The sequence below is a fragment of the Garra rufa genome, chromosome 20, assembly GCF_049309525.1.
Source record: "Garra rufa chromosome 20, GarRuf1.0, whole genome shotgun sequence".
In the NCBI taxonomy this organism is placed as follows: domain Eukaryota; kingdom Metazoa; phylum Chordata; class Actinopteri; order Cypriniformes; family Cyprinidae; genus Garra; species Garra rufa.
Genome location: NC_133380.1, coordinates 14,596,317 through 14,616,662, shown reverse-complemented (window position 1 = coordinate 14,616,662; position 20,346 = coordinate 14,596,317). Strand labels below are relative to the sequence as shown.

The 20,346-nt window shown below is 37.2% G+C and overlaps 1 protein-coding gene across 2 annotated transcripts in view; it reads right to left on the bottom strand.

The window, feature by feature from the left end:
• Positions 1 to 925: 925 nt before the first annotated feature.
• Positions 926 to 20,346, bottom strand: part of igsf21a (immunoglobin superfamily, member 21a) — a 309,045-nt gene continuing 289,624 nt past the window's right edge. The window contains exons 7-10 of one of the 2 annotated variants that reach the window (XM_073826190.1): positions 16,863 to 16,963; positions 11,553 to 11,745; positions 7,385 to 7,423; positions 926 to 2,208 (exon numbers count right to left, since the gene is read on the bottom strand). In XM_073826190.1, the coding sequence (XP_073682291.1) occupies positions 2,132 to 2,208; positions 7,385 to 7,423; positions 11,553 to 11,745; positions 16,863 to 16,963 (410 nt within the window). In that variant the 3' untranslated portion in view covers positions 926 to 2,131. The remainder of the gene's footprint in view (positions 2,209 to 7,384; positions 7,424 to 11,552; positions 11,746 to 16,862; positions 16,964 to 20,346) is intronic. The other variant, XM_073826191.1, reaches the window with a different exon arrangement.

Sequence of the window (20,346 nt, the reverse complement as noted above, 5' to 3'; positions counted from 1 at the left end):
AATACTTTTTGTGTGCTAATAAAACAAAAATTACAACTTCAAGATTTTCTTCTCTCCTGGGACATTCCTTCACTATTACAGAGAGTACACATGCGTTGTGCCGTTTTTTTGAGCAGAACAAAGCATGCGCATGTGTCATGGTACTCTCTGTAATGGCAGAGGGCTGTCCAGGGAGAGAAGAAATTGATAAAGTTGTTTTTGTTTTCTTTGCGCACAAAAAGTATTCTTGTTGCTTCTTAAAATTACAGTTCAACCACTGATGTCAAGATGTCCATAAAATGACGCTTGCTGTCTATGGTGGGTCAGAAAGCTCTGGGATTTCATCAAAAATATCTTTAATTTGTGTTTTCTGAAAATTAATGAAGGTCTTACGGTTTTGGAACGACATGAGGGTGAGTAATTAATGACAGAATTGTCATGTTTGGGTGAAGTAATCCTTTAATATTTTGTCACAGACTTTTATAAAATACATGTTGTTTTGCTAAGTTCAAAATTGTTGGAGAATCATAATTTTATTTTAAACCAAAAAAATTGTGATTCCTAATTTATTCAGAGTCGTGCAGCTCTAGCTCCCAAGCTGCACAGAGGTAAATTTAAAATGTGGGCTAACAAAATTCATTAGTTACTTTATTTAGGTTAATATTCAACTGTTGTGCTTGGGCACTTTCCTGATATATAGGTGCTGTCATCCACAATGCACCTGCTGAAAGGCCCTTAGACAAACATAATAATTCTGGGTGACGTCCCTCCTGATATAACAGAGAAACACAGTCATTTTCACAATTCACAAAAGCAGAGTCAAACTAGACAGAGACCTCACTTATAATGATGATTATTATTTCACTATGTCAACACACAGTATCAGAAAACAATTGCCATAGCACGTATTTTTCTCCCGAGTATCAAAAGGACAATCACACGCCAATTGATCATCTCCATTTTTAATACAGGTGATATGAAACAAATGCAACAACCCTGTTTACACTTGGCTTCACTTGAGCTTCCTTTGGGGGATGGAGGGGCTGTAATGGTGGCTAACATGATCCTAGCAGTAGCTGTTAGATTAGAGAGAAGGACTGTACACGATGCAGGTCACTGAATATGCGACAAAAACTTAAGGACAGGTAGGCGACAAACAGATGAGGAGGGGAAATCATCGTCGAACGTCACATGCACCAACAACCCCCGAGAAAAGCTGGCGTCTTTCCTCTGCGGTTGAAAAAAACAGTCACACGGATGTCATAGATACTGAACACATGAAATCAGATCATAGAAAGGCCACTGATTTCACCTTTTTCTAAAAGCCTGGGTTGGATTTCAGTTGGGGATGACCAGACGCACGCAATAAAGCCATTATCTGCTATACCCCCCTTGCATCGTCCCCCCAAAACCTCTATTAATTATTTTTTCATTTTCTGCTCTGTAATATACTTCTCATTATTTACAGGGATGTACACAAAATACACTTAAAAAGAGGATCTTCCATTTCTTCGCAATAAAATGTCACAGGACGTTTAGTATTGTCTCTTTTTTTTTTGTTACATTCCAGCCGAGAGCCATTCAAGAGAACGAAACGGAAAAATACTGTGGTCAAAAAACACAAATGGCGTGGTCCTTAAAAAGGGGGCGTGTTGGAGTCCTGTTTGTGCCGGTGTGCAGTAATTCTAATGAGGCAACTCAAGGACGGCTAGTTGGAGTTGAAGTGACAGTCAGCGACTCACAATTCCTTAATGTCTTTTCTCCACACTCCAGTGTTTGTTCATTCGTCTCGAACACCAAGTGCCTTTTAGCTTTTTCCATCAACAGGATGTCGTTGATTGACAGGCAAGTTTAACAAAAAAAAAAAGTGTCTGTGGTAGGGGCAGACAATAAGGAGGTGCTTGTTCTCATATTCAGCATGTTATTTTCATTACATCTTATTTTTTAATTTATATCTTCATCTGGATTTTTTTTGTGTTCACAAAAAGGGTGGTGCGCCCCCTGTTGGGGGGTTCAGGTTCTCCCACAGATGAAAGCAAGGTAGGTTTATTCGCGGTCTGGAGAAGGCTTGTGTGCATGTCTGTGTGTGTGAGAGTGTGTGTGTGCCTGACTGGAGAAGAGGCATGTTTGTGTGCAACCGAATCGAGGATATTCACGTCAGTTCAACAGTCACTGTGAGAATAAGTGGCAGGCATATCAGTGCAAGCTTGTGCAAACCAGGAGCTCCATCTGAAAGAGGAAATAAAAGCAATTAGTGTTTGGCAGGAAGATGCTTGATCCAGTTTTAAACAGTTTTAAATTTTGGGTCAACTATCCCTTTAAGATCTGCAAAGTCAAACTTTAAAAGCAGTTTTTTTGACATCATGTGAGCAAACAATATTCAAAGATTTCTAATAAAGGAGCAAGCAGAGTACCTTACGTTTCTGCATGAGAGACTTGACCTAGCTGTACTACAGCGGGCAAGAAAGCTGTATGAGTGAGCTTCTTTTCTCAGGTACTTTGCTGTAATTGTCTAATGCACTCTAAAAGGGTTGAACGAGCTGTACAGCGGTGCTGGATCACTGGGGCCACAACTTTCATGCATACTACACAATGTTCAATAAGCACTAAATGATGATGGCTGTCATAAGTATTATGAGCAATGCTTCTTCAGTGCTGAAGTAATTGTATTACCATCTCTCTCATTTTCAATGACAAAACAAGTGGTAATATATAACATTACTTCCACTTTTATGGTTTATATTGGTGTTAGTGCTGTAATTAATATAACATAAGTACCACTTCATATCTACAATATGAATACAATTTTTTTTAATGATCACAACTCAGTGGTTAGGTTTAGAATGGAACACTAGGATACCATAGCACAGTACTGTATATATTATATACAGCCAACAGTTTAAAAAAAGTGTAAATATATTTAAAATAGTATACTACATTGTTGTCACATGACCTGTCGCATATGTTGCATCATTTTTAAATTGAATGTTAAAAAGTTTTTTTTCTTCTTTTTTGTGTAAAAAAAATACAGATACTGTAGAATTAAATTCCAGGACTTTCAAGCGCTACTTTTTTTTTAATTTTCAAGGACTTCAATCAGGGATCTCACTTATTAAACAATGTCTTCTATTTCAAATTCTAAAAAAAAAAAAAAAGAAATAGATAAAAAAATACTAATAAAAAATGGCAAAAGTAAAGCTCATAACGCACATGAGAAGTATTACTACTAAAGTATTACAAAGTATACTACACTTTTACTATAGTAAAATCATGGTTAATTTTCTTATTTTGTTTTTATAACTGTACTGCCTTAATGGTTTGATGTTTTCTACTGTTTAAAAATGTTCACAAAAATTGCTCCAAAATCTGGATCTGAAACAAATGATTCGCAAACCTGTACCGAAGTTCCAATCTAAATCAAACTATTCGAGATCCACGCTTTGAAGTTCTAATCTAAATTAAATTATTTGCGATCCATGCTCTGAAGTCCTGAACTGAATAATGATTCGCAAACCATCACTGCGATACGTGATTAGTTTTTCCAAGTAACGCATTACTTTTTAACTGACAAGAAAATATCTGAGTTACTTTTTCAAATAAGTAACGCCAGTTACTCCCCCCCCCCCATTTTTGGAAATAAAAGCTCTTCTGTCCCCATGTTGAGAGAAATTGAAGATGTTACTTTAGTTCTAGAATAAATGTGAACATGCATTAATTCATCTCTCTCACTAAAAAAACAGATACAGTAATGCTCAAAATGAATAGAAACAGTGAAATTTAACGCAAACCTGAAATAATTAAATCTGTTTATTAATACAAATATCCTTTATAATATTTATTATGTAATCCCATGTCTTTGTTGCCGACCTTCGATGATCCAATTCATCCATACTACTAAGCAAAATTTACTTAAGATAATCTAACATTTGTTTTCCTTTTTTTATTGCTGAAGAGTTGACATTTTTCTTCTGCGGTTTACTGTACAGCCGTGTACTGTACAGTACTGTTCTCTAAGCCTGAGGCTTTTGGTGTAAAAAGGCTTTTACATTTGCCAAAAATACAACTTTTTATATTAAAAACAAACAAGCAAGCCCTACCCAGATTTTAAAAGTAACGCAAAAGTAACGCAACGCATTACTTTCCATAAAAAGTAACTAAGTAACGTAATTAGTTACTTTTTCAAGGAGTAACTCAATATTGTAATGCATTACTTTTAAAAGTAACTTTCCCAACTCTGTAAAAATCATTATAAGCAATGTCAACATTTAATGTGGTTTTTGCCAGTAAATCAATTGAAATGATCAAAGTCACAAGTTGGATTCCATCGGAGCAGTTCCAGCATAAATGACTCAATTGATTTGATGATCTGTTCCTCTTTTCACGTTTACACAACACTGTAGTAGTACTACTACTGGCTTAGCTGTATTGTTTTTTGACATTTACTGAAATAAGTGAAAAGGGTATGATGTTTTTTGAATTGCGTGAATTTTGCGTAATGTGCTTATTGACAAAATTAAACACTTTTTTCAAAGATACATTGTCCTTCAATAATTCAAGCACTTTTTGAGTACCTCTTCAGGTATATTGCTATTTTCAATGGTTTTCTAGGCCATAAATTTCAAAAAGACAAATTCAAGTATTATGCTCAGTACATACACTGCATATTTTAGCAAATGCATTAGGCCAAATTAACATACTGTGCAAATGTGAAAAAGTATATGTAGAATACTACAGCAGTTTGCCATTCTGAACATAAGCAGCCTTTTTAAACTAAGGATCCAGCAGATGAATTCCAGACTTTAGGCCATTTGTGAGCACTAGAGCCTTTAGGGTGTTATTTTGTGAGTCGAGAGGGTGTTTGAGATTCAGACACATGTCAGACATAGTGACCTCCCGAGGCCTTGTTCTACAAGCCATTTGACTTGCATACGAGGGGCATCTGAGGCTCGACTCGAGATCAGCGCTCACGTTGACCTGATTCTGTCCTTGCTCTCACACACCTGCCCTGCCGCATTTGCATATTCAAATTTACATCCGTAGATGCGGCGGGGCACAGGAAAGAGGTGCGGTGAGGAGTTTCGGGTGAGGCGAAAGGAAAAAGGATAAGAGAAAAACATAAGAAATAAAAAAAGGCAGAGGCCTCCTTCACCCTTCTGCTTGACAGTTCTTCATCTTTACATATGAGACTCTAAGAAACTGTAAATGAGCCAGCACTGAATGTATAAAACAACTGTAATCCATCACTGAATTATATTTGCTGTGGACGCGCTGGTGCATTGGTAAGTGATGGCTCACTTCTAGATTCTAAATGATGAAAGCAGCAAGCCTTCGGAAGACACATGGCCTCTTGAGAGGAGGAGAGGACGGAGGGAGACCAGAGACAATGAAAACACAGTGTGTAGCTTTAGAAAAGTCTCAGAGAGGGAAAGGATTAAAAAGAAAACTGAAATAAAACTGAACTATTACAGTATTTTCCTTTCCCTTGATAATATCTGAAAAGCAGTGTACCACAGCGCCCTTTCAATCCATAGAATAGCTGGTTATTGGATTTATGGTATTCTCCTGCCCTCGGTATGGTTGCAAAGCAAAGCCTATACTTTTACATGCTGTATAGCTGTAATTTTTCAAACTACAATTTAGCAATTTCGCAATTATATCATGCCTAGGAAGCAAACACTGCTTTTGAAACATACAGCATTACAAGAGACCAGTTCCACACACTGTATTGCATACTCTACACAATGTGTAATTCAATCTATGGTGCCTAGTTATCTCAAATTAATATGATGATTTGCCATCCAATTTGGCATAACAAAGGTCTTAACGTTTGGCAAATCTGTCACACTCTGAGTGACTAAATGATATCTCTGATGTCTTTTACTGAATTGAAGGCTAAGTATAAGTTTAGCACAGATACAGTTGAAGTCAAAAGTTTACATACAGAATCTGCAAAATGTTAATTATTTTACCAAAATGCTAGGGATCATAAAAAATGCATGCTATTTTGCTTAATTAGTACTGACCTGAATAAGTAATTTCACAAAAAAACGTTTTAAATTTATAAAAATGACCCTGTTCAAAGGTTTACATACACTTGATTCTTAATACTGTGTTGTTACCTGAAGGATCCACAGCTGTGTTTTTTGTTTGTTTTGTTTGTTTAGTGATAGTTGTTCATGAGTCCCTTGTTTGTCCTGGACAGTTAAACTGCCTGCTGTTCTTCAGAAAAGTTCTTCAGGTCCCATCAATTCTTTGGTTTTTCAGCGTTTTTGTGTATTTGAACCCTTTCCAACAATAACTGTATGATTTTGAGATCCATCTTTTCACACTGAGGACAACTGAGGGACTCATATGCAACTATTACAGAAGTTTCAAACGCTCACTGATGCTTCAGAAGGAAACACGATGCATTAAGAGGTAAGTGTCACATGATCCTTCAGAAATCATTCCAATATGCTGATTTATTATTAGAATTATCAATGTTGGAAACAGTTGTGCTGCCAAATATTTTTTTGGAACCTGTGATTCTTTTTTCAGGATTCTTTGATAAATAACAAGTTAAAAAGGACAGCATTTATTCAAAATATAAATCACATCTTTGGTGAATAAAAAAAAATAAAGAATAAAAATGTACTGATCAAACATTTGGACAGTAGTGTATATTGTTAGAAAAAACTTTCTATTCAAAATAAATGCTGTTATTTTTAACCTTTTATTGATCAAAAAATCCTGAAAAAAAGTGTCACTAGTATCAAAAAAATATTAAGCAGCACAACTGTTTTCAACATTTATAATAAATCAGCATATTAGAATGATTTCTATGATCACATGACACTGAAGACTGGAGTATTGATGCTGAAAATGTAGCTTTGTATCACAGGAATAAATTACATTTTAAAATATATTAACACAGAAAACAGTTATTTTAAATCGAAACAATATTTTACAATATTACATTTTTAATAAATGCAGCCTTGATGAGCATTACAAATGTCTTTAAAAACCATTAAAAATCTTACTGATCCCAAACTTTTGAGCGGCAGTGCATATATAAAACTTATATACAAAGCAAAATATGTTCAAAAAAGTATGCAATAAAGTTGTTACATGACCTATGTTGCATGTACTTATTGCTTTTTTTTATTTCAACATCATTGTCTCAGAAATAAATATAGTTGCTTGGAAAATAGTTGAGTTTGCATTTTGGGACAGTGTTCTGACCTTGCTACATCTTAGAAATTTTGAAAAAAACGTCAGTTTTTGCAATTATACCACTCAAAGGAAGAAAACACTGTGGAATTGCTCTCTTGTAATTCTTAATTCATCAAGGAGTCTTCTCAAACAAGAGGGAGCAAAAAGCTCACACAGCCAAGAAATCTAATCATCGAAGCATTCAAATACTTACTGTTCGGGTTCTGTGTGTTTTTCATCATACTTGGGTTTTCTGCAGAACAGAGAAAGAGGAGGGGGAGTTGAAGATTAAGAGGTGGAGAGAAAAAGAGAAGAATGTATTAATAGATAATACAAGAGATAACCATCATAGGTTTGCGGTCTAATGAAAGATGAAAACCGCGAGTCTCTCAGAGACAAAACTAGAACATCGCTGAAGCGCTATCGGCAGCCAAAGTTCACAAGTTCACTCCTATTCTTGGCAGGCGCCAATGTAAAATCCACCAAAGACTGAAACATTTTGAACTTTGAGCTCTCTGTGAACGCAGAGATGAACAAACTCAAAAAAATACCAAAACCTTTTCCAAGAATCTGCCCCCTCGTCCGTTACCGAAGCCTCAAAAATCTATTAACAAGACCTGACGCTACAAGCTTCCTTTCTCCTAAATGCTCATCTTTGTTCTTTAATACAGCTGATGGGCTCTAATGAATGGCTATTGAAACGGGTCAATAGTAGCCCAGTTCAAAAGCTCTTAATCACCGTTCTCCCCTCTGTGCCACCGTGTTCAGACTCAAAAGCACAAGGATGGTTTGAATGAGGCGAATAATGACGCAGGCCACACATGGCTGTTAAATAGACATTAACGCTCTTCCACGTGAACCATTCCTGAGGCGTCGTCCTCGCCAAAGGACCACTTTCTTTGCTGTACGCTACCCAACAATTTGTAGATGTGTATGAAGAACAGGCCTGATGAATAAGAGTGATGGACAGTTGCAGAATATAGCTGCACAGGGCAGGTTTTAAAGCAATAGTTCATCCAAAATTGAACATTATGTGGTTATTTACTCACTCTCGTGCTGTTTCTGAGCTGTAGTTTGGTCCATAGAACAAAAAATAGAAACACTTTTTGTGCAATAACAATGAATTCGAATTGAAGCTTTGAGGGTTCAGGAAGGATACAATTGCAACATAAAAGCATCATGGTCCATACTGCTCAACCATAAACACTGATCAATTACAAAAATTCTGTCATTGACTACTCAGCCTCATGGAGGCCTTTATTCACCCCCCAGAGCTGTGTGAGGCACTTTTTATTATGGATGGATGCACTTTATTGGACTTGTTTTAGACTGTTAAAAAGCCCGTGCAATTATAAAGTGCATGAGTGCAATCAAATTCATAAATTCATGTTTTAAATATAACATTTTGAATACAGAAATATTAAATGATTTAAATAACTGAAAATATACTTTAAAATGAAACTAAATCTGCCAGTATCACTGATTTATTCATTCGAAAGGCTGATTCATTCAGGAATAAAGCAAGTGACTGTCTTCATGAATGGAAAATTAAATCATTGACTCACTAGATTCATTTAAAAATGCGCGTTCATTCATAAACTTAACGCCACTGGGTTTGAATGGAGATGCGCAGCGGCTCAGCAATGATTATGTTTCATTTGACTATTTTTGTCAACGAAATGGAGCAAAATCAGGCAATAGTGTTATAGTCAGACAATTAAGACACTTAGTATTAACTTCTTGTTTATGAAATGCAATTAAAGCAATATCTCATTTACAAACTCCATAAAAATAATGAAAAGCTGCCATGCATCTTAATTCATCGCAATCCTACAAAGTTACATTAAAAGATTAATTGTGCAGTGTAGAGAGCTTTGTTGATTTTATTTACACTCTCTCTACACTTTGTTTATGAAAGGATTCGTGAGATGTGTCTGTGATACATGATTACTCAAAGTTGCAAAAACACACAGAAACCTTTGAAGCCCCCCTCAGCTCAAACACAAATATGCTGATCGGGTCAGTCGCACATGGTGCTCCTAAATATTTTTTTAGTACGGCAGTAGCGACTGAAATGGGCGTGATGCCTGGAGGGTGAGTAAATAATGGGCTAATTTTCATTTTTGGGTGAACTAACCCAAGACCTTAATTTGAACATTAAATTGAGATATTTTTGATGAAATCTGAGCACTTTCTGACCCTGCATAGACAGCAACACAACTGACAGATTCAACACCCTAAAAGGTAGTAAGAACATCTATAATATAGTCCATCAGCAGCACATGGCACTGTTGTGAACGTGTGGCAGACACTGAAATGGAAGAGAAGAAATGCTTGAATAAAGTCTTATTTTTGTTTTCTTTCAGCACAAAAAGTGTTCTTGTATCTTCATAAAATTAAGGTTGAACCACTGATGTCACATGGACTATTTTAAAAGTGTCCTACTACCTTCTGGGCCTTGAAAGTTTCAGTTGCTTTGCTGTCTATGCAGGGTCAGAAAGCTCTTGATTTAATCAAAAACATCTTAATTTGTGTTCTAAAGATGAACAAAGGTCTTACGGGTTTGTAACAACGTCAGGGTGAATAATTTATGACTACATTTTTAGATTTGGGTCAACTATCCCTTTAAGTTTCTATTCACTGAATTTCTTGACGTCTGCCTGCACATTTAAATAATTTCTTTTAGGCTTCTTTCCAATGAACTGGTTGATTCAGGTCACAAACCAGTATAAACGTACTGATTTAATGATCTGGTTGCCGTGGCTGACAGTTCACTCAAGGTGAAGCTTTTGCATGATTTCAGATAAGCTGAAATATGGAGGATGGACAACTTTATGGAATATATTTACTGATTCTTTTGCATTCTTTTTGAGGTTTGAAAGCTTCAGACCCTATTCATTGTACAGCATTTGTGTAGTAATGAGTAGTGTCCAGTTATTTTCACAGAAATAAGAGTTATTTGTAAAATTTAATTCACTTTTGTGTAAAAACAAATGTTTTAGCAAATATTTAGTCAAGGAGATGGCTTTTGCTACATGTGTCATTTTCAAAATGTGTCACTGCCTCTCTGCATCTCTGTCAGTTTTTACAAAACCTCGTAAAAAGTGACCAATTCTACCAATGTTTGCATTTGGAATGACATGAGGGTGGGTAAATAATGACAGAATTTGTCATTTTGTGTGCATGTGTGTTGCACATGATCATGCATTATTTAGAGGAGCGAGAAGCAATTGCTTTTGCATGTGGTTGAATCTACAATAAACAGCTGATTCAATTGATCACGGGTGCAATTGTATGTTCACGCCTGATGGTGAACTGTATTCAGCTTGTTGTCCTCAGCCTTGGCTGTCATTCGGATTATCCGGAGGAGCGCCGACTGTCCTTCATCTTCCAAAGCACATCTTTGATTAGATCTGTGCTCACGCTATAGGCAGATCTCTCATAAACCCTGACAGCCTCGAAAGCTCAGGGGGGAAATTAGTCCAGGGGTGGCAAAACACACACTCACGCACGCACACACACACACACACACACACACACATACACACACAACGGCGTCAGCAAGCAATCTCTTTCTAACATCAATGAAAACAAAGCCAAGACTTAGTGGGCACAGCATCTGTTTCAGCAGCAAAGGATGGCTAGACAAAACCACAGGGGAACCAAACTGTCACACAATCACACAAAAAGGCTATTTTTCTTTTAACAAGATGTTGATTTCATATTTGTGCTAATGAAAGACAATAGCCCTTGAGAAAAGACATCTGTGACCCAAAAAGATTTGACAGTCATGTGTTAATGTAGTCATCTGTCTTTTTCAGAATAAGCTGCTTTCCCTGCTTACACTGCAAAAAAATGCTTTTCTTACTTAGATTGTTTGTCTTGTTTCCAGCCAAAATATCTAAACATTCTTAAATCAAGAAGGATTTTCTAGACAAGTAAAAAGGATGGTCTTGTTTTCAGAAAAAAAAGCTAAATATTCTGCCAATGGGGTAAGCAAAATAATCTTGCTTTCCGCTTAAAATAAGATTAACACTTGTCTAAAAAAATCCTTCTTGATTAGGAATTTTTAGATATTTTGGCTGGAAACAAAGTAAGTAAGAAAAGCTTTTTTTGCAGTATAGTTAAAATAAATGACTCTATGTAATATCTGATTTGATTTTATACTTCTCATGAACTAACATTGGAGTAAACGTCACTAAATTTAATGATGTGATGAAATATTTATTTAATTTAAAGGATATTGTTTTCAAAGACAAAAAAAAAAAAAAAAAAAAACTCCATAGAACACAATAACACAATGAGAAATAGAATCCAATAAGCAAAGGGCTTTAATTACTGCATTTAGGATAGAACTAGGAATCACTGCTGGAGCTACTTACCAAAAACAATGAGGCGTATGTGTGTGTCGGTGGAGCCCAGTGGATTCTGGGCCGTGCAGCGGTACATGGAGCCATTGAGTTCTGCAGGCACTCGCTCCAACACCAGCTCCTTTCCATCTCTCTCGCTACTGCCGTCCAACAATCTGCCCCCAACTCGCGTCCAAGTGAACAGAGGCTCGGGAAACACCTCATTCTGGAAGTTGTTTGCACATGTGTTTAGTACACAAGGACGTGTACATTAGGGAAAAAGGATGAAGAGAAAACAAAATCAGTCTGAAGCCCAAGATACAGAAAATATCAGTACTAAATCATTTTTAATTCATTAAATCTTAAATTGTGCATGATTTTGAGTTCCAAAAAGACAATTTTTACTACTATCATAATGTCGTGATGTGTAAAATCACAAGTGATTTTAATGCTTTATTTTACATTTATTTGGTTAAAATAATACAGAATTTATGTATCAGTTTAAATAATTATCAGCTTTTCTGCATTGTCAGAATATTAATATCAGTGCATCTCTTAGAAATACAGTACAGTAAAATAAAAAGACATCTTAAAGGATTGGTTCACTTCCAGAATAAAAATTTCCTGATAATTTACTTATCACTGTCATCCAAGATGTTCATGTCTTTTATTTCTTTAGTCAAAAAAATCAATTAAGGTTTTTGAGAAAAACATTTCAGGATTTTTCTCCGTATAGTGAACTTCAGTGGTGGCCAACGTGTTGGGCTCTACACAATCCGAATGTAGGAATAAGGGTCTTATCTAGTGAAACTATTGGCCATTTTGTTTTTTTAATTCAAATTTCTATACTAGAAATTATATATTTTTAACAAAATAATATAGATCATACAAAATGCATGTTATTTTTTATTTAGTACTGTCCTGAGTAAGATATTTTACATAAAAGATATTTACATATAGTCCACAAAATAAAAAGGTGAAATAACCCCCTTTAAAAATTTGGAAACTCTTGGTTCTTAATACTGTGTGTGGTTACCTGGATGATTTACGACTGTTTTTTTGTTTTGTAATGGTTGTTCATGAGTCCCTTGTTTGTTGTGAACAGATAAACTGAGCACTATTCTTCAGAAAAATCCTCCAGGTCCTGCAGATTCTTCAGTTTTCCAGCATCTTTTGCATATTTGAACTCTTTTCAGCAGTGACTGTATGATTTAGAGATCCATACATGCATGATGCTCCAAAAGGAAACACGATGCATTAAGCGCCGAGGGGTGAAAACTTATGAACAGGATGAAAATGTCTAAATTTTTCTCATTTTGTTGAAATATTTTTTTTTTTCCATTTAGTACTGCCCTTCGGAAGCAACAGAAGATACCTGCATGTTTTCTGAAATGCAAATCAAGTACAATTTACCTTTATCTTTAAATTCAAAAAGTTTTCACCCTCTCCCTCAATTGTCCTTAGTGTCAAAAGATGGATCTCAAAATCATACAGTCACTGCTGGAAAGGGTTCAAATATGCAAAAGATGTTGGAAAACTGAAGAATCTGCAGGACCTGGAGGATTTTTCTGAAGAACAGTGCTCAGTTTAACTGTTCACAACAAACAAGCAACTCATGAACAACTATGACAAAACAAAACACCACCCAAGACAGTACTAAATAAAAAATAACATGCATTTTGTATTATCTCTCTTATTTTGTTAAAATTATTCACATTTTCACAGATTGGGGTTCCCAAACTTTCGCATGCCACTGTAGTCACGTTAGAAACATCATGCGTGGTTAGTTCTTCGTCTTCGTCTGAACTTGGCCCTGGTTCAATAAGGTAGGGTAGGGTCAAAAACTTTTTCCTTACATGGGAACTTTCCTACGTGACTATGTAATGCATGAAGTCGAGCTAGAGCAAGACAAGTTAAAAGGTTAAAAAGTATTTAAAAAAATATTTTTTTAAGAAAATGGACGATCATTTCGCTACAAAAGACCCTTATTCCTTGGCTGGGACCGTGTAGATCCCTTTGAAACTACTTCAAAACTGCAATTTGGACCTTCAACCAATTGGCTCCTATTGAAGTCCACTACATGGAGAAAAATCCTGGAATGTTTTCCTCAGAAACCTTAATTCCTTTTAGACTAAAGAAAGAAAGACATGAACATCTTGGATGACATAGGGGTGAGTAAATATCAGGACATTTTTATTCTGGAAGTGAACTAGTCATTAAGTCATTAAGAGACATGTTATATTATGAATATTACAAACCCATTTTTTTTAAAACAGAGCTTTTTATATTTTGTTTAAAAAACACCAATACTCAATACCTTTCAGTTTGGTAGAAAGGACAGAAAATAAGAGAAATAAATCTTGCACAAAGTCACCAATGCAATGCAATATTATATAAAGACAACTTAAGCATTTCTTGTTATAGACTTTTCTAGGAAGAGGAGTGTAAGGGGTTTGATGGTTGTTGTTGGGCGAGGGGGTTGGGGGGGGGGGTGGGTAGTCCACAAGAGGCAAAAGAATATCAAGTATTCTTATACGCTCCTTTAAAGTGGTCCATGGTGTAGCATTGTCTGCAACTATGCCTGGAAGCCCACTAACACAACACATGATTTCATGTCTATGTGAACAAGTCCTTGCCTTTGAATACTTGTGAAAGCTCACTATAAGATCATTTGGTTCCCCCGAAATCTCAGTGCCTGAGCCAAGGCTACATCCCGATTCATTGTAGATCCAGTTTCCGGACATGGGAGAGGATATCTTTCCCCTGCTGATCTAACCAATCTACTCATGTTCTAGGTGTGATAAGTGACTGGCTGGCACAATCCATCTAACTTCACAAAATCATGTTGCTTGTCTGGGTGACCTTTGATAATGGCTCATTGGAGAGTGTGGCTTGGCTGTGTGTCACTGGACTTCCACATTCACACCATGACAGCAGTGAAATGAGTTTGCACTTGCTGGTGGAATCAGGTCAGATCCAGATAAAAAATATCCCCCATGGCACTCGCACGGTTAAAATCAAGACGAGACAAGCTCTTGTAGAGCGTAAATGCTTTGCACTCTAATCAAATACTAATTTTAAATTAGCAAGGAAGGAGACACCAGTGTGACGCCGTTTGTTGGTGGTTAACTAGAGTCTAAGTAAACCAAAGGGGATATTGAGTCTGTTTTTTTTTTTTTGTGACAGTTTGAACTGCAGGGTAGTATTTAGTTTTCGGTGTTAACATTTATCTTATCTACACGTGAAACCCAAGGCCTTGGAGCAGCTAAGGATAAGGGAGATGTTCTTCCAAATAAATCTCTATTGGCTTTAAAATCCTCTGAAAGCTTTTGTGCAAATATTAAAATCCAAACCGGATTTACGTCCCCATCAAGCCTGTTTATGGTGACCATTCTTTCTGTTATTTAAAGGTGTACTTCAAATATGTAAAATGTGGGTGGAATAAACACACAGATCTGCCAGACAAACTGCCCATGCACCAACCAACTCCCTCCTCTACTGAGGTAACTCCAACTTAGAGCCTTTTTCATCCAAAACCAAAAAGAGAAAGCATTATGAATAGAAAATTCATTGGAATATGGATTCTAGCTGGTCTGAACCAGTCCAAGCTGGTCATTAGCTAATCTAACTGGATATTGATGAGTAATGACTAGTTTAGGCAAGCTAGCGGCCTGTTTTAACCAGCTAGAACCCAGCTGGAACTTCCAGGAGGAATAAAACATAACTACTGTAACATTCTTTTAAATTCATGACACAAACAAAATAGCGCAAAATAGATTCAGTGATGATAGCATATCGGGTCTAATTTCTTTCCACCTGAATGCCGTTGGCTAGACACATCTCTGAGTCAGACCTGTCAAAAAGATTGGGCGGATCATCACCAAACTGTTCTGTGTTTATCTGCGGGGGAAGATTTTTTTAGCTCTTGGCAGACGGTGATAGTTACACTGAGACAATCTCCCTGCTTCACTAGGCTTGTGGAGCTGACGGACTATTGAAGCAAGTATAAATTTGGTGCCGTTGACAGTAAAGCGCTCCTGGCTAGCTCTGTGCTCGCACCTGTTTTGCTAGCTAGTCTGACAAGAACAAACGAAAGCAGCAAAATCCCTGAAAGCTGCAGTGAAATACATCAACAAACAGCTGATTTGTTTTTTAATCAGATGCTCTTGTGCCTTCTGGTGAGAATACCAAACACAACACAAACACAAGTAAGAGGAGTTTAGCATTAGCATAAAGAAGCCAAATGTTAGCATAATAAATCAACCTGCCTTATTTCTGGGGCTAGTTCTTGTCAAGCATAGATTTTTCAATGTGAAAAGTAATTTTCTAGAACAGTTTTAGTGTCTTCTTTATAGCATCTTACTGAAAATACACCTTAAACTGTACTATACTTATACCACAACAAACTATACTCATCCTAAATGATCTACTATCTTTCTGGGCCTTGAAGGTGACAGTTGCGTTGCTGTCTATCCAGGGTCAGAAAGCTCTCTGATTTCTTAAATCCGTGTTCCGAAGATCTTACAGGTTTAGTAATTAATGACAGAATTTTTATTTTTGGGTGAACTATCCCTTTAAGAAAAGGGATTCATCAGTTATATTTCCTTTAACAGCTAACAGCATGCAAAGCGGATAAACATCTAAATGGAACAAATGTGACCCCTCTTATCATTTAGCGATTTTATGACTCAGATAGTTTTTCATTTTAAGAGATTTATTAAATGTAACGGCGCATTAGTTTTGTTTCCTTTGTTCTGTGTTTATGATGATGACACTGAAATATAGAGCGCTAACAACAGATAAATCAATTGGGAAAAAAAAGATAATCGCAACTTAAATGGCATTTCATCCAAAGAGCATTTTTGTCCCTTAGTCTGAGTGTCTGCAGACCATTTACAAATGCATTTTAATTATTATATTAATCTCACAACCGACATACGTCATACGACATAGTACTTCCTAACAACCTTGAGCGCTCAAGGTCTTTTATTGAGTTGTGGCCCTAAGTGCTTTTCAATAGATCTTTTTCAGAGTTTTTGTTCTCGTGACCTTTAAAGGATTTGAAAACCCTCTGTTTTGATTTCATCGCAACTTACATGATTGAACGGTTTGATTTTGCCAGATGCAGTGCGGCCCTCCTCGGACAGGTTGAACCATTTGGATTGATAGCTCATGGATGGCTGTACCGGGTCAGCAGCTGACAGATACACGTGTTGTATTGCACACTCTGTAAGAATGGTCACTACAGCCGTACATCACACAGGCTTAACTGCACATGTGGGACAAACCTCCTCGTATCCAAAACTGAACTTGGCCCTGGTTTCGTAACCCCCATCGACTTACCACTGGAGATCCTACCTGGAAACCTTGGACGGTGATGCGAACCGTATCCCCTACCTTTGCCCTGGTAGGGGTTATCGAAAGCTTGGGGCCTTTAGGAGCCGCTATGGAGGGAAAAGAGAGAAAACACTGTTAGTTTTTGTTGCGCAACTAGTATAGCATCACGCTGTTAACAGACTAAAGTCATGGCGATTGACTTGGAGGTCAACTTGGAGATTCTCAGTTTCCTTCATTGAAATTGCTGAGGAGTATTTATTTCCCAAGAGGGACAAGGACCTAAATTGGGTAGACACTCATTACTGAAAAAGAAACAGAGCGTGCAAGGCAAACGGTGGAGGAAGTAAGATAAGAGACATTTAGAGAACTAATTCCCTTGTCTTGTGTGGACCGAATCTCCCAGATGGGTTTAATTTGGTCTCAGAGAATGGCTGGGATGTGATGAAGGAAAGGAAGGTTAAAACATCATATTTTGACCTTCTCAGACACAGAGGATTTCTCTTGTGTACTCAGGGGAAAGATAAGAAAGTGATTTTGTACATGTCTGGAAAGTGAGACCACAAGTTTCTCAAGCGAAACTTCCTCTATTTGGCAGTACGAGCTGGGCGCTTTTAGCGGTGGAGTCTGAGTGCGAGAAAGCCTCAGACTGGTCCCGTGTTAAGTGGTTCTGCATCGTTTACCATGATTACCGGCATCCGCGTAGCCCTGAGAACCATAAAACAAGTTTTGTGAGCCATATGTTTGCACTAACACAAAATTCCAGAGCGCAGCTTAGAAAATGAAGATTGGACTTGAAATTGTTCAAAATACATCCCGCTGTGGCCTTTTTTCAACCCTCATTATTGCTAATGCTACGCTTTGGCTTCTACAACACATACAGATAATCCAACTACTGAGAACTATGTGAAACAATGCCTAATCATGCTTTTAGCCATCAATCAAGCCACAGAGTGTCCAGCAGAAGCTAATGAGGCATCAGGCCAGTCTTAGGCAGTTTAATGATTACCCCCCGGTGCTGCTTAATGGATTATGATTTCCGCTCTCACATTTGTAATGGGTCCTATGAATGTGTATTTCACACATAAATCAAGTTATGGCAGGGCACTACACCGAATGCACCGAAATCCTCTTTCGCCAGCTTTCTTATTATGGAAATGATTGGGGATATTAGCGGCCAGGCTTTGCGGAGTGCAGAAAGAGATGTGAAATGCAATACACAAGAGAGATTAAGAGCTTGTCAAGGCATGAATCATGACTCAATGACTCCATCGACTTTCCCTAAGAAAACAGTTGAAAAACAAAAGGAGCCCATTGATAGGGTCTGTGTTCTGACAGAGCAATTGGCACTCAAAGGCTGACCCTGTCTTTTCCGTACCAAGTGGATGAATTAACGGATCAATACCGTGGATTGCCTAACCTAAGCCCTAACCACCGCAGCTGACAAAAAAATTCACTGAGCTGTGACATTTTCCAACCCGTGATGCCAGGTAACTGTTCTGCCATAGCAGTTAAAAAACTGCACCTGTTAAAAAGCATTCTGAACAGAATTAGCTTGAGAAAGCCTTATAAAAAGCTTGCTGTTGAATGAATGTGATGGCCAGATGTCTGGGACCAAATCCAGGAGGAGCATTTGGTGACCCATGTCATCACCTTTGATTACGGCTGCAAGCGCCAGAACTGATGAGACACAGAGGTGTTGACTTTTCAGGCTTCACTACGGGAAACAGCTACAAAGACTCAAAGTTTGGCAATCATAACATTATAATGTATTCGCCTTTTTCTTGAGTGAGACTTTTGGTTTATTATCCACTATAGAGAAATAACGAGTAGAATAACAACATGCTGTAAAAACTGTTTGCACTACAAACCAATGTGATCATAATTAAGATAATACATTAAAATATACACCAAATTACTTTATCAAGCAGCAAAACTAGCTGTTTTGTACAGCTAAAAATAGCTGGACGCGGATGAGAATGGGAGCGTGACCCATAAATTTTACAAATGGCTCTGCCCATTTTTACGGGGAAAAAAGGAGGATAACACTCTAAAAAGTTTTCACCAGATTCAGCTTAAAAACCTAAGTTCAGCAGCTGCCTTAAGTTTTTTAATTAAATCAGCTTAAAACTACAAGTCATTTTAACTTATTACAATAAAAATGAGTTGATATAACTTGTAAATTTAAATGGCTTAAGTTGATTTAACTTAAAATCTTAAGGCAGCTGCTAAACTTAAGTTTTTAAGTTGAAACTGGTGAAAACTTTTTACAGTGTAGTATGAAACCATTCATAGGACATTCACTCAAAAAAGAAAATTCTGTCATTAATTACTCACTCATTTGTTCATCTTTGGAAGGTATTTTTGATGAAATCCGAGAGCTTTCTGACCCTGCATAGACAGCAATGCAACTACCATGTTCAAGGCCCAGAAAAGTAGTAAGGACATCATTAAAATAGTCCATGAGACATCAGTGGTTCAACAGTAATGTTATGATGCTACGAAAATACTTTTTGTGCTTAAAGAAAACCAAAATAAGACTTATTTCAACCATTTCTTCTCTTCTGTGTCAGTCTGGTGCTCTCGTCGTGGTACTCTCATTAACATGAGCCAAAGATTGAAATGGAAGAGTAGAAATTGTTGAATAAAGTCAGTATTCTCGTAGCTTGAACCACTAATGTCACTATTGCAATGATGTCCTTAGTACCTTTCTGGGCCTTTCTAGTTGTGTTGCTGTCTATGCAGGGTCAGAAAGCTTTCGAATTTCAAAAGAATTTTAATTTGTCTTACGAAGATGAACGAAGGTCTTACAGGTTTGGAACAAGATGAGGCTGAGCAATTAATGACAGAATTTTCATTTTTGGGTGAACTATCATTTTACCTTTTGAGCGTGATCACACTTGTAGCTCGGTTTGTTTGGTTCATTCAGTCCGGACCAAAAAGAAAAATGATACAGTTGGTCCTGATCCGTTTAGCATTCACACAGCGAACCTAAAGATACCAAACCTAAAGGCATAGTGATATGTTCACAACCTGATTGGTTGGGTTGAATAACGTATATTTTGTGACGGAACTCACCGAACTCTCCAAACAAAAGAAAAGGTGCCCATTCACCGATTGGTCTGCTTATTGCTTCTTTAAGTCAAACACACGCAATAGTCCGTGTTCCGTTCATATTCCATTCAAACCGTACTAGAGTTCGTTTGGAAGCGGACCGAGACTATCTTTTTAGCGGTCAGCTTGTTTGGTGCACACCAGGGTTCGGATGGCAGTGTTCACACTTACTCAAACAAATACCACACTAACAGAGCAATCACACCGGGGTTTGTTTTAATCGAACCAAACATGACAAGTGTGATGATTTTTGTTTTTCTGCACAATTAAATATCCAATATCAGCTAGACCAACATAAAACAGCCTGGACCGGCCTGAAAAGCCAGAAAAAACAACCCAAGCTGGTTTATTTAGCAGAGCTAACAATGCCCAGCCATTA